Below are 12,977 nucleotides of genomic sequence, written 5' to 3'. Positions count from 1 at the left end.
GCTCTGGGGCCAGCCATGCAGCTCTCCCCACGGGGCAGACGTGCAAAGCTCTAATCTGGGAAGCAGCTGGGACATCCTCACCTACCACCTCTGCATCAGGTGGGGGTGGTACCTGTGGCCCCATCTTAGAACCTTCTGGAGTATGGGTGCAAGGAATGCCCTAGGCCTGGAATGCCTGGCTGCAGGCAGGACATGGCTGGTGGTCCTTCCAGCACAAGCCAGAAGAGGGCAGTGTTGTCTCAGGACAGTGGGGTAGGCCTCACCCCTGCTGGGTGCTGGTATCTACATTACTCCTGGTCAGGGAGGCAGGTGGGCGGCCAGCAGGTTTGTAGGAGAACCCCATTGTCCCAGCTTGCCCTTGTCCCCTTCCTTCCCTGCCATGGGCCTAGACTCCCATTTGTCTCCCTGCCCTGACAATGACCATCCTGAAGCCTGGCTGGTGAGCAGAGGCACCCCTGAGCTGGGTGACAGCAGAACCCTCCCTGGCCACGCTGTCTCCATCACAGGTGTGCTACTCCTGGCCACCCAGGCCGCAGGGTACTCGCCCACCTTGGCATCTCTTGGTCCTTGTGAATGGGAATAGAGCAACTCTGCCCAGTCCTGTTGGCTGCTTGTCCTGAGTCTGTCCGGCATCTATACGTTATAACCTCTAGAGGCAGCCAGTCTGTGCTTAGGGACTTCTCCCCGGCTAGCAGAGGGGCCACGAGTCCCACTTTACCTGCTGTCTGACGCCTTGGTGAACTTTAGAGAATAAGTGTCACCACTGGGGCTTGTTCCCTGCCGCTGGGCCCAGCCCAGACACCTACACACACACACAGACACACACAGACACACACAGAGACACACAGAGACACACACACAGACAGACACACACACCCCCCTTGCTGTTTCCTCAAAGGGATGCTTGATTGTCACAACCAGCCTTATTATGAGCACTTTGTGGTCTCCAGGACATGCCCATGGGGCAGGAGGGCACAGGCCCTGGTAAACCACCTGCCCACACCTTCCATCATGGCCAGGAGCACCCTAACCTGGTTTCCGTGTGCGTAGCTGGGCCCCATTCCCAGACACCCTTCCATGCCTTTTCCATCTGCCTGTGTAGTTTATGCTCCGTGGCTGCACCCTACTCGGTTGATGTCATGACCTGTGGTTTGAACAGCACTAGCCCAGACAGCTGGGTGCTCACGGATGTCATGAGACACTGGTTACCAAAAAAGTGAACTGTAGCATGCGCTGTGCGCGTGACGCCGAGCCTGCCCTCCCCCGCTAGGACCAATGCTCTGATGCCCAGCCCTTGTTCCACATGCTTCCATGGCCACAAGCCCTCGAGGTAGCAGCAACTGTGATCCACCCACCTCCTAGGCAGGGTCCCACATGATCCCCCACCTCTCCGCTTCATACAGAATAGTAATGCTGATTCCCCCAGACACCCAGGAGGCCACCACAACCGCTGCCCTTGTTACTGTGTGCACCAGGGACGGCTGGGACCGGATCCTGGAAGCTGCTGCTGGGGTGTGGTGGGCTGGTAGTCCCCACAGCTTCCTGTCTGCCCAGGCCCTGCAGGAGTGGCTGTCCTATGGCTGGGCTGAATGGGACAAAGATTCCCAGGAAAGCACTTGGGACACCCCCGCTTGGTGGGTCAGCCTATGGCATTGGCAGTGGGGGAGCTGTCCTCAAGGGCTCTGAGTGATGGCCTTTGCCCCTGCTGTCCATACCTGGAGGTTGGCCCTCCGTGGGGGCCTGGTGGGAGCAGGCAGCTGGGAGACCAAAGCTCATCACCTTGCCTGCCAGGGCTGGCCACCCTGGCTGGCAAATGGCAAAGGGGCCAAGTGCCTGCCTTCCCATGTCATTCTGAGGTCTGAAGTGAAGAGAGAGCTTCCTGCCCCTTAGAAATCCCCCTGGCCTGGCCAGGGACACAGCTAGGACCACTTCATGACTGCTCCTGTAGTCATGAATTTGCACATCCATGAGATACCGACCTTCACTGAGCTGCAGCTGAGAGCGATGGCGTCTGCTCAGGGGCTTAAAGTGAAGCCTCAAACTGAGAACAAAGTGGCCTCTCAGAGACACTGCAGCTTCCCCAGAACCCTTCCTGAGCCTCGCAGAGACACTGCAGCTTCCCCAGAACTCTTTCTGAGCTGCTGGTCACTGGCCGAACCGTTTTCGAGGCCTTCTGCTGTGTGGGCCTTGGCTGGTCCCTGCAGTGGGGCTGAGGGAGTTGAGGGGGGCCTGGGGAGGTCTGGGTTGGGCCAGTGGTGGCAGGTAGCCCGGGAAGCTGCCGGGAAGAGCCAGAGGAAGATGGAGCCTCTCTCCCAGCCAGAAGCAGAGCCATCTGAGCACATGTGTGGGTCGAGGCGCCAGTGGACGGCTTGGAGATGTGTAATATCTCCCCAGATGTCTCAGATTATCACGCAGAGTCACTCAAGCAAAGATGGCAGTGTCCCCAGTGGGTGTCCCCAGGCAGCCAGGAAGGAGAGCGAGCCTGCTTTCTCGGCTGAAGCCAAAGTATGACCGAATTCCCCACTGTCAGTTCGCATTCAGAGGACGGATGGAGTGGACTCGGAGGCAGTGGAGGGAGATGATTTATAAAAGCAGTGGCTTCCATCCCTGCATTCCAGAATGGATCGCATCTGAATAACTGATGTGTGTAGAAACTCTGAGGGAGATTTGTTGTGTTTTTTTCTTTTTAAGGCAGAAAAAGATAGGGAACTGAGAGGAGCCCGAAAATAGCCTTCAGCCCCGTGCCTGAGGGCCGCTGGGCAGGACGGAGCTGGCTGGCTGGGTGTATACTTCCTGCTCCAAAAAGCAGATGATTTAAAAAGAACAAAACCCACAACTGGAGTCTTCTAGAATCTGGAAGATAAAGCCAGGCTGGCTGAGGGCATCCCGGCACCCACCACCCCAGGCTCTTTGTTTCATTGACAAGGGTTTGGAGAACTTGGTTGGAGTCTGGGTTACACAGAAGTCTCGTCTGCACCCTTCTAGATGACCCAGCATTTTGTGGGTCCATTTTGTATTCCCGTGGGCTTCCTGGTTGGTTGGTTTTTTTTTTTTAAATAGTTCAGTTTCTGCTTTTCTTTTCCATCAGCACAATCCAGTAAAGCTTTCTTTCTGCCTGGGGGTACTGCTGCAGGTCTCCCCTCGAGGAATCTGTGTCCCTTGTACTCCTAGCTCTGCCCTGCCTGCCCACCCGCCCACCCAGGCCAGGCTTGGATGTCTTAAACCAACAAACCACAAGCCATTCTGCCTTTGTGGAATGTGGGGATCCCAAATGAAAACAAAAACGCGCTGCTTTCCCACGCAGCTCTGCTGCCCACCTCCGCGCGCGTGCTGGCCCCAGAGGACACAGGCTTGCGACAGTGGTGGTGTCCCCATTTTACAGATGGGAAAACTGAGGCCTTGAAGTGCTGGAGCCAGGACAGGAGCGCCCATCATGGGGCTTTGAGTTGCTCACCCCTCTGACTCAGGGCTTTACCAGTGCTCCAAGCCTCACTTTCCTTTGGTTTAGGGCCCAGGTGTGCCCCATGCACAGTAAACCAGCAGGCAGCTGTTGGCACAGACAGCCCATTGCATCATCCACCTCCTAGAGAGCAGGAGATGGAGGGGGGAGCCTGCTCAGGGCCTCTCTCCATTCCATTGTCCTCACACACTGGGCTTGGGAGGACAGCCAGGGCCCTCTCAGCCTTTTCTGGGGGCAGGAGGCAGAAGCCTGTGACTTTGACCCAACACGCAGCTCCCTGTCATGCTGGGGTGGCGGGGGCTCTTCCCCAGCCCTGAGAATCACCTGAGGTATTATCTGGTGCTTTTTGCACTGTTGACACTGTTTCTGGGCTTTTGCAATCAGAAAAAGACGGGAGATTACCAGGTACCCAGTTGGGGACTTTGGATTCTAGCAATGTGTCTAAGAATCCGGACACTCCACTGTCCCTTCAAGCATTTGAGTCTGTGAGGTGGCTGTTGCCACTGGTCGTGCTATGTTACACAGGGTCAGGGTCCCCCACTTTGTCCCTTAGGAGAGTGTCCCCAAAGACAGGCACACAGGCTGCTTCTGGGGGGTTTTGTTGGGCAACTGTTTTTACCAGAGGAGAGGCCTGATGGAGGGAGCCACGCCCTGCCCTATGGCACAGATCAGCCAGAATCTGTGTGGCTACAGGTTGCCCCCCACAGGAGATCAGGGATGAAGCCAGACCCCAGCAGAGTGGGGCCTGGCCAGTCCAAGAGGGCAGTTCACACCACCTGGGTACCACCTGGCTCTGATCTCCGGGCCCTGAAGCTATAGTGGGAGCCTGTACCCAAGGCTGGACCCGTGACTCAGCCAATTCTGTCACATTCAGCATCATGACCCTATGGAGGAGCTGGACAGGCTGGTGGGGTCCTGCTCTTTGCTGCCAGCAGCAAGGGGGACAGGATGGAAAGGGGGCCCCCTCCTGTGCACCATCCAACTTTGTCAGGTTCCACCCCTGTCTGCTAGTGTGACCCTGTGTGGGGGTGCTGCTTCGGGTTATCCTGGGAGCTGGGCCTGGACCCAGCAGCCCTTCCCACATCATGTCCACCTGGGATATGAGCAGGACTGGCTTCTTATCCGCCCTTGACCAGAAAGGGCCCTGAGGCCCTTAGCACAGCAGGGACCAATCATGCTCCTTCCCGCTGCAGCAGGGGCCCTGTTCACGGGGCATCAGGGACAGTTCCAGCTGCTGTCCTCCTGACTCAGCAGGCCTACCCTTCCACCTGGCCCCTCCTGTCTACCCAGCCACACACATGCCCTGAATTCCATACCCTGTCTTGTGTTCTGCTTGTCCCTATCTGTCACCTGGACACGTAGGGGGCCCCACAGACAGGGAGAGGGGGGTCAGGCAGCAACAGCAGCCTGGGTCCTGGGACAAGGTGGCTGTCGGCCCCAGGAAAACCCTGCTGGACATGAAGCCATCTTTCGACAATCCTTCCCTTCCCACCACTCAGGCTCTGGCTGGGCAAATCTGTCCCATCCCTGCGTGAGGAGGGACAGCGTGGGGTGCCTCCCCCCAGCCAGGGGCCTTGCAGCTGCCAGCAGAGTTTCTACTCAGGTGCCCACTCCCGAGGCATCTCCCCTGTGGGCAGTGCCTCAGCCCTGCTGAGTGCAGGTGGACCTGGGAGAGGGTGCAGGGATGCCTGGATGGAGACCAGATGCTGGTGATCTGGGGACATTGCTGTGTTGGCTTAGTTCTCCAAGTGAGGCCTCAGAACTGGGCCTATGAAAGCCAGGCCCTGAGGAACAGGGGTCCCTGCCCCAGTCCCCTCAGCCTTCCCTGTGTAGGCTGAGCCTATACCCCTTTCTTGCTGGGGACAGAAGTCTCGCAGGATGGCTCTGGGCTGTCTAGGCTGCTTTGCTGCTCACGCACTCGTGGGAGACACCCGGGTAGGAGCTGCCTACAGTGGCTCCATCACGAGAGGGGTGCTGCAGCACCCTGCCCATCCAGGGCAGAGTGTGGGAAGGGAGGGCGCCTGGGTACCCCCCACCCATCCAGGGCAGAGTGTGGGGAGGGAGGACGCCTGGGTGCCCCCCACCCATCCAGGGCAGAGTGTGGGGAGGGAGGGCACCTGGGTGCCCCCCACCCATCCAGGGCAGAGTGTGGGGAGGGAGAGCGCTGGGTGCCCCTGCCCATCCAGGGCAGAGTGGGGAGGGAGAGCGCTGGGTGTCCCTGCTCATGTCCTCCTCTCCCCACAGCCTCTTTGACATGGGCGGTGAGTATTACTGCTTTGCTTCTGACATCACCTGCTCCTTTCCTGCCAATGGCAAGTTCACCGCAGACCAGAAGGCCATCTATGAGGCAGTGCTGCGCAGCTGCCGGGCCGTCATGAGCGCCATGAAGCCAGGTGAGCACCAGGACAGGTGGGGCCTCGTGGGAGGCATGGGAGGCAGCTATGTGGCAGGCAACCCCTGACCCTGAAATGGACCCTGCATTCTGTGGCTTGAAACTACCTGCCTCTTGCTGGGCCAGTAAGATTGCCAGATGTTGTCAGGTCTCCAGGGTCACTCCTGGGAAACAGGCTGATTACTGCACATTCCCGCCCCCACTGGGCAGTGGAACATCGGTGTGTCCTTGTCCTGAAGCAGAGTCCTCTCCGGGGAGGGCTCGGTGTGCTCCAGACGCTGGCATCTGCTTAGACATTGGATCAGGTTCAAGCCCCGCTGGGTGCTCTGTGACCTTGGCTGGGAAGCTCTTCCTCTGGGTGGCTGTTTGCTCATCTGTAATTGGGAAGGTGGCGCTTGTGAAGATGAGTTAGGCTGTGTGAAGCGCCCACAGGGCCACCTGCACACAGCGTTGCTCTGCTGTGGCCACAGTTGCTGCCCAGGCCCGGGGCTTCTGTCTCCACACAGCCAACCCTAGGCCTGCCCCCATCCCAGCCTTCACTGTACGGTCTCCCCAGGACTCTCCAGACCCTGGGCAGCCTACACACGCCCCCCTGGTGTGCCCTTGGTGGTTGGGTTCCAGCAGGATGGACAGAAGTCCTTGGGAGGGAGCCAGCATCTCCCCCACTCCCTAGCAATGCTAGCTATGGTTCCTTCTGGGAGCTTCCTGCTGCCCCCGTTCCTCCTACCTGGTGAGCCCTGAGGCCTCTGTGGCCCTGGGAGGGTGGGACCTAGCACCTGCAGGACCAGCCCCCAGCTCTGGTGTTTGGTTGGCCCTTTCTGCCTCCCAGGGACAGGAGGACCCTGACTTGTCACCTTTCCCTGGAGGGGAGAATTGAGGGATGTGGCCTTGTGTTTACACTTCAGACCTCCAGGGCTTCAGTCTTTGGATTCCCTAGCCCTGGCCCCCTAGCCAGTGGCCATCTGTGGACATGCAGGCTCCTGAGTCATCACTAAGGTCTGTTTGCCACCTGGCTGTGATCTGGAGTGTGGATGGGTTTTCCCTGCCTCCTGCTCCGTCCTGGCCTGATCAGTCCCCCACACGCACCGGGTGCCTGGGGGTCTGCACCTTTGATTGGAGGCAATAGAGTGGTCTCCAGCCAAGTTAGGTTATTTGGTGCCCCCACAAATTCAGAAGTGAGTAAAGCCTGTCTGGGGTGAGGCTGGAGCTAGGGCAGCTGGGAATCGGTGGGTGTGAGTGAGCACCAGCCTCCTCTTCAGCCAGGGTCCTTCCTCAAGGGTCAAGGTCAGAGAACACTTCATGTTGGCAGGGCTCTGGTCACAGCCCAGCCCACAGGCCCCTGCAGCCTCCTGCCCTCACTCAGCATCACCCACCCCCGGCTGTGCAGGTGTCCTGAGAGGCAGGTGGGCTTCCTCCAGTGTGGGGGAACCCCAGGCATCCTCCACCAGCCCCAGGAGGGCTGCACACACTGGAGCCCCTATGGAGCACAGGGTCAGGGTAGGGCGTGCAGGCCCCAAACAGAGAGGCCTGGCCCAGCCTGGTCTGCCCCCTGCAGAGTCAACTTGGGGTGAGTTTGGCCAACTCTGCACGCTGGCCTCTGGTCAGGCGTCCAAGGGCCATTTGTTAAGGGCCAGCAGAGAGCTGATGGCAGCCGAGCCATCCCGTCTTCAGTGTTCAGGGAAAGAAACAGATCCTGGGCCTAGAACTGTAAACGTGCCAGGATGTGGCTTCTTGCGGGCCCAGAACTTGATGGCTCAGCAACTGGCCAAACAGTCCCCTGTGGCCCCATGGCCAGTTATTGGGATGAGTTACAGCCATAGTCACTGGGCCAGGGGAGTCTCGGCAACTGTCGCTTTCAGAGGAGGTGAAGGGTGGGCAGGCTGTCCAGATGGCCCCCAGTCCAGCCCCAAGACCCCTTGCCAGAGGCTGAGGAGCCAGGGAGGGAAGCTGCGTCCACCCCCACCCCCCAGTCTCACACCCACCCTCAGTTGACCAACAGGATCAGAGCTTGATAGCAAATGAGTCCAGGCACAGGGGACTCAGATACGCCCCAAAATGAAGATGGAAAAGTAAATAAGGTCATGGTGGTTTAGCAGCATTGATTGGACTCGCCTAGTTTAGCAGCTGCAAAAGCAAACAGCATCTTAGACTGAATGGTTTGCTTAAGAATCAACACCTGCCTCTAAGTATTCAGACAGGGAAACCCAGGACAGACAGCTAAAGGGGACAAAAAAGTGTCCCTCGAGTGCGAAGGGCAGTAAGAGAGTGGGATCTGTGAGCTCTGAGGTCCACCAAGGGGGTGCAGGGAGGGATGGGGAGAGGGCTTGCCCAGTTCCCCTGTGTTTTTTGTTTTTGTTTTGAGATAGTGTGCCCCCGGAGTGGGATCACAGCTCACAGAAACCTTAAACTCCTGGGCTCAAGCAATCCTCCTACCTCAGCCTCCCGAGTATCTGGGACTACAGTGCCCACCACAGTGCCCAGCTAGTTTTTCTGTTTTTCAGTAGAGAAGGGGTCTCAAACTTCTGAGCTCAAGCAACCTACAGGCCTTGGCCTCCAGAGTGCTAGGGTTACAGGCACGAGCCACCACATCGTGTCCACTCATGTTCTTTTTGACCTTTAAATCTGGGAGTACACCACCTGTAAGCTGTGAGATCCAGCTTCCTGAGGAAGGGTGCATCTCCTCCTTTACTATATACTAGGGTGAGAATTTGTCGTTTGGTTTGAATGCCATCAGTCATTTAGTGGGGCAGTGACTCAGACCCAGCCAGCCCTGGTGGGAGTCATGCCACAAGTTTATAAGCACAGCTTCTCTGCCAGGGGCCCTCCACTGGGCACAGCCTCAGAGGGTGGGCTAGCCTCACCATGCTCCCTGCTGGAGCTGTGCTGGGGAGGGGGGGGGTTCTGTCACTGTGCAGGCTGAGCAGACCATGTCCCCTTTACCATCAGACATCCACAAGCAGTTGTGAAATATGGATGTCCAGGAGTCAGAGCCCCAGGCTGGACGGGTTGATGCCCCTAGCAGTGGAAGCCGAGCTCGGCTGCCAGTGAGGGGCCAGGATCCCAACCTGGACCCAAGCCCATGTCAGGCCATGGGAGAGATGGATGGAGGATTGGAGGCAGGGCGAGAGGGGGTGGTTGGCGGGACATGCAGGGCATGGGGTTTGGAAAGATGTTGTCCCTTTACCCTGGCCCTGTGCTGAGACTAGGGGATGGCTGAGCCTGGGCTGGGTCCCACCTGCCCCCGCCCACAGGAAGGCCTACTGGGGCCCCACCACAGTTGGTGTCCTGACCAGGGCACACCTGGCACCTAAGGAAGGTGCAGGGCTAGGTCCCAGCACTCACCTGCTCTCCTGTCCTATAGGGTGCCCTGGCCGGGCCTGACTTTGGGGCAGACACAAGGCCTCAGGCCTCCCAAGTGTGGCTGAGGCGACCGAGTCATGCCCCACAGAGCTGATCTCCACAGAGCCTGTGAGGCAGGTCCTCCCACAGGCTCTGCTGTACACATGGGGCTTTTCTGCCCAGCACCGACCAAGCCCTCAATGGGGTCCTGAGCCCTTGTGTGAGGGGATAGAGCAAACCCCCAGCAGGACCCATTCTCGACAGTGGGACGCATGGCAGAGCCAGAGCCCATCTGGGTGACACAGTTTGGTAGGCCTGTGCCACAGAACTGCTGTGCACGTGGGGGTGGGTCGCCTCTCCATAGCATCAAGGAGGCCATGGCCAGGTCACTCGCTGCCCTGTCCCAGCAGAAGTGCCCCTGGTTTGTGGGTTCAGCTCCTGGGCCAAGATAAACACCCCACCGAGACTGCCCGACTGCTTCCTGTGACCTTCCAGGGAAGAGTAAATAAAGACAAGCAGGAAGTCACACAGCGATGCCCAGAGGAGAGGCAGAAGTGAACCATCAGAATGTACGCGGGTCCCGGCACATGTGACCCCAGGGGGGCTGAGGAATGCAGGCCTGGGCCCTCATCCTGGGGCCAGAGGAGGGAGGGCCGAGCTTGTACAGGCAGGGGACACTGGCGGTCAGGAGTCCATGTAAGTGTGGCCAGGCCAGGCGCCGCTGTAGCACCCAGGAGGATACAGCCCACAGGAGACTGGGGTGGTAGCTCACTGAGGCTTCTGCTGCAAAGCAGCCTGCCCTATCTCAGGGGCCCCCAGCTGTCTTGAGGGGACAAGAGAGGACAGGACACTGGGGAGGGCCGTGATGCCACCCCTGTGAACAGCACAGCGGCACTGGTCCCGTAGCCCTGCTGGACCTCCAGGCACCAGGGGTCCCAGTCGGACCTCAGCACTAGGTCATAGGGTTGTCACCTATGGGAATCTTGCAGTCTGATCCAGCTCCCAGCACACCATGCGTCTCCCTGCCCCTCCTTGGCTCCCACCCACCTGGCTTCCCTTGCCCTGTGCTGCTGCTGCCCCTCACTGCCACTCTTGCCTCTGTCCTGCACTCTCCCAGGCCTCCCCATGGCCGCGAGCACTATGGCCCTGCCCCCATCATGGTCTGCACAGGCAGCTGTGTTCCACGCTAGAAGATGACATTGCCATCACTCCATGCACGACCCCCTCCCTCCAGCTCCTGGCTCCGTCCCTGGCCCCTGCTGATGGGAAGTCAGAGGAGGGGCTGTCAGTGACAGAAAGTACCGCCATCCCCAGAACGGGCAGATCTGTGGGATAAATAGACAGGAGAGGACACAGGAGCTCCAACTCCAGATGACTGGCTTGTGTCTCCTGTAGCCCAGCGGCACCTTTGCCAGCTCTGTTCCCCTCTCAGCTGGGGCCAGGGCCACGAGGCTAGACTTCCCATCAGACTTCCTCCTCAGAGGTGGCATGGACACAGGTGGGAGACACCACGGTGGAGGGGACCCGGCAGCAGCCTGCCCCACAGGCACCTTCCCTGTCAGGGGCCAGGATGGTGCAGATGCTCTGGCATGGGCACAGCACCTTCCCCTCCTGCAAGGGTGTGATGGTGTGCTGGTTCCCGGTGTACTCCCTGAGAGCTCTCTGCCAGGGCATGGGGGGAGGGACCCTGAGGAGTGTGCTCCAAGCAGTCAGCTGGGCCACACCACCCCCTGCTCTTGGGCAGGGTGAGAGGATCCCCAGACATTCTGGTACTAGATGGGGTCTACCCACACCAGTGCAGGGCCATGTGAGCTGGAGGCCTCCAGTCCTCCTTGGGGCTGGCTCACGGGTGGTGCATTCCTGGAGGGCCATGACTGTGTGTGTGAAAGTGGCCCTGATGATGCAACACGCAAGGCCCATTGCTGTCTTCCCCTCTGGCTCTGGCCTGAGAACCCCCTGGGACTATCGTGCTCTGGCCAGGAGACTTCAAGGGTGTGATGGCTGCTGCTGAGGCTCTGAGGGGCTGCCCTACCCAGTATGCCAGGCCAGCAGGAGAGGGTACTGCCTAGGAGGCCCAGATGGGCTCCTCGGGACACCTTTAGGGCCTGGGCACCAGGAGGCTAGTGTTTCTCTGAGCCTAGTAGTTTCATGTGGGAGGTACTAACCCAAAGGCTCCCCTGTCTTCTCTGGGTCTGAGCACACAGAGGGCGGCTGGGGGCACGGCAGTGACCATGAGTGAGCCGTGAAGGAGGCCAGGGTTCTGCACATTTATCAAGCACCCTCCATGTGCCAGGCCTGGAGCAGAGCCCAATTGTGCCACTGTGCCCTTCCATGCCCCACCATGGAGGGCAAGTTCTAGAAGCTGGGGAAGGAGCAGTCTGAGGGATTCCTGGAGGAGGAACCTCAACACAGGCCCACGGGAGGGGTGGCCCCAGCTAAGGAAAAGAGGTAGGAACACCAGCTTTCAGGACCAGTGGCTTGGTCAGGCCACCCCATCCCACACTGGGTGAGGGATGAGGCCAGAAACCAGGCCAGTCTGAGGACCTGGGCTTTTCCCTGGTCTGCCCCATTCTGAAGAGATGTCCCTGGCATCCCAGCAGTGCAAGGATCCAGGACAGGGGAGGAGGCTGGCAGGGCTCCAGGAGATAGGTTTCTGGGGAACCAGGACAAGATTTGGGGTTTGCTGGTGGCAGGAGAGAGTGCAGGGCAGCTGACAATGGCCTGTGCCGTGTACATCCCAGTGTGGCCTGGCTTGGGGGCCAGTGGTACCTTCTGGCTGGGACCAAAGGGCTCTGCAATGTCCTAGGCAGCCAGGGTGGGCAAGCCTGGAACTCAGGGCGGGCCCAGGCTGGCGGGGAGGCCCCAGAGTGTGTGCCCACCCCGCCAGTCTAGCCCATGGACAGTAACCTTCACATACTGCGGGGGCCCCCGCCCAGGCCGTGGGTGTCGTAACCACCATCCGGGCCAGACACTGGGGCCAAGTTGCTAGAAGTTTAATCACTGTCACAACCCTAACCACACACAGGCAGAAACTCCCTGCTCCCAGCCAAGAGAGCTGTGTGCAAGGCCTTCCCTGAGGGTGCACGGGCGAGGAAGACCAGCGGCGCCATGGGGGCCGCCTGGGCCGGCACATCCTGGCAAGCGCCATGCCGGCCCCCATGAGGGGCCACCACGGAGCATGATTTATACCTGATTCCCACCCTCCCCTGAGGCCAAGCCAAGACCGCAGCCCCATGATTGGAGTTAGCCAGGTTGGAAGGAGGCTGCATTTCCTGGGGCTCCCCTTTAGCGGCCGGGAAGGGCCTCCATCCAAGAGAAATGGGCTGAGGTAGGGTCGGGGTATGAGCCACAGCGCAGGAGGCCTCTGGGCCTCACATGCCATGCTGCCAGCAGCCACCTCTGCTGACTATTTGGGGGCCATTTGGGACCCAAGCCTCAGGAGAACTGAGGGGCACTTACCCTGTGCTAGGCCCAGTGGGCACCCTCAGGAAATTGCTCCTCTAGTGGGGTCATGCAAGGGCGATTGCAGCAGTTTCTGTCTGGGAGACAGTTTCAGGCTGAAAAGTGCAAGGACAGAGTGATCTGGACAGTGGGGAGAGTGATAGCAAGGGCTTTCTCAGGAGGTGCTGACTTCTGTGCTGGGACTACAGGTGAGGTGTCACAGGCCCAGGCTGGCACAGCAGCTGCAAACAGCCAGCCTGGAAAGCCCCCAGGTGTTTCTGGGACAGGGGGGCTGGGCCTCTGGAGGATGCTGTGGAGCAAGGCAGGGGGTGGGGGTGGTGGGGG

At 59.5% G+C, this 12,977-nt stretch overlaps 1 protein-coding gene across 1 annotated transcript in view; it reads left to right on the top strand.

Annotated features, from left to right (window-relative positions):
• Nucleotides 1-12,977, top strand: part of PEPD (peptidase D) — a 119,591-nt gene that overhangs the window by 100,075 nt on the left and 6,539 nt on the right. Inside the window, exon 12 of the mRNA XM_023518353.1 lies at nucleotides 5,705-5,853. Within this exon, the coding sequence (XP_023374121.1) occupies nucleotides 5,705-5,853 (149 nt within the window). The remainder of the gene's footprint in view (nucleotides 1-5,704; nucleotides 5,854-12,977) is intronic.

The sequence above is a fragment of the Otolemur garnettii genome, unplaced genomic scaffold (genome assembly GCF_000181295.1).
Source record: "Otolemur garnettii isolate 467f Iridium unplaced genomic scaffold, OtoGar3 scaffold00135, whole genome shotgun sequence".
Taxonomy (NCBI): Eukaryota; Metazoa; Chordata; class Mammalia; order Primates; family Galagidae; genus Otolemur; species Otolemur garnettii.
Note: the sequence above shows the minus strand (reverse complement) of the source record. Positions and strands in the feature narration are given on the sequence as shown.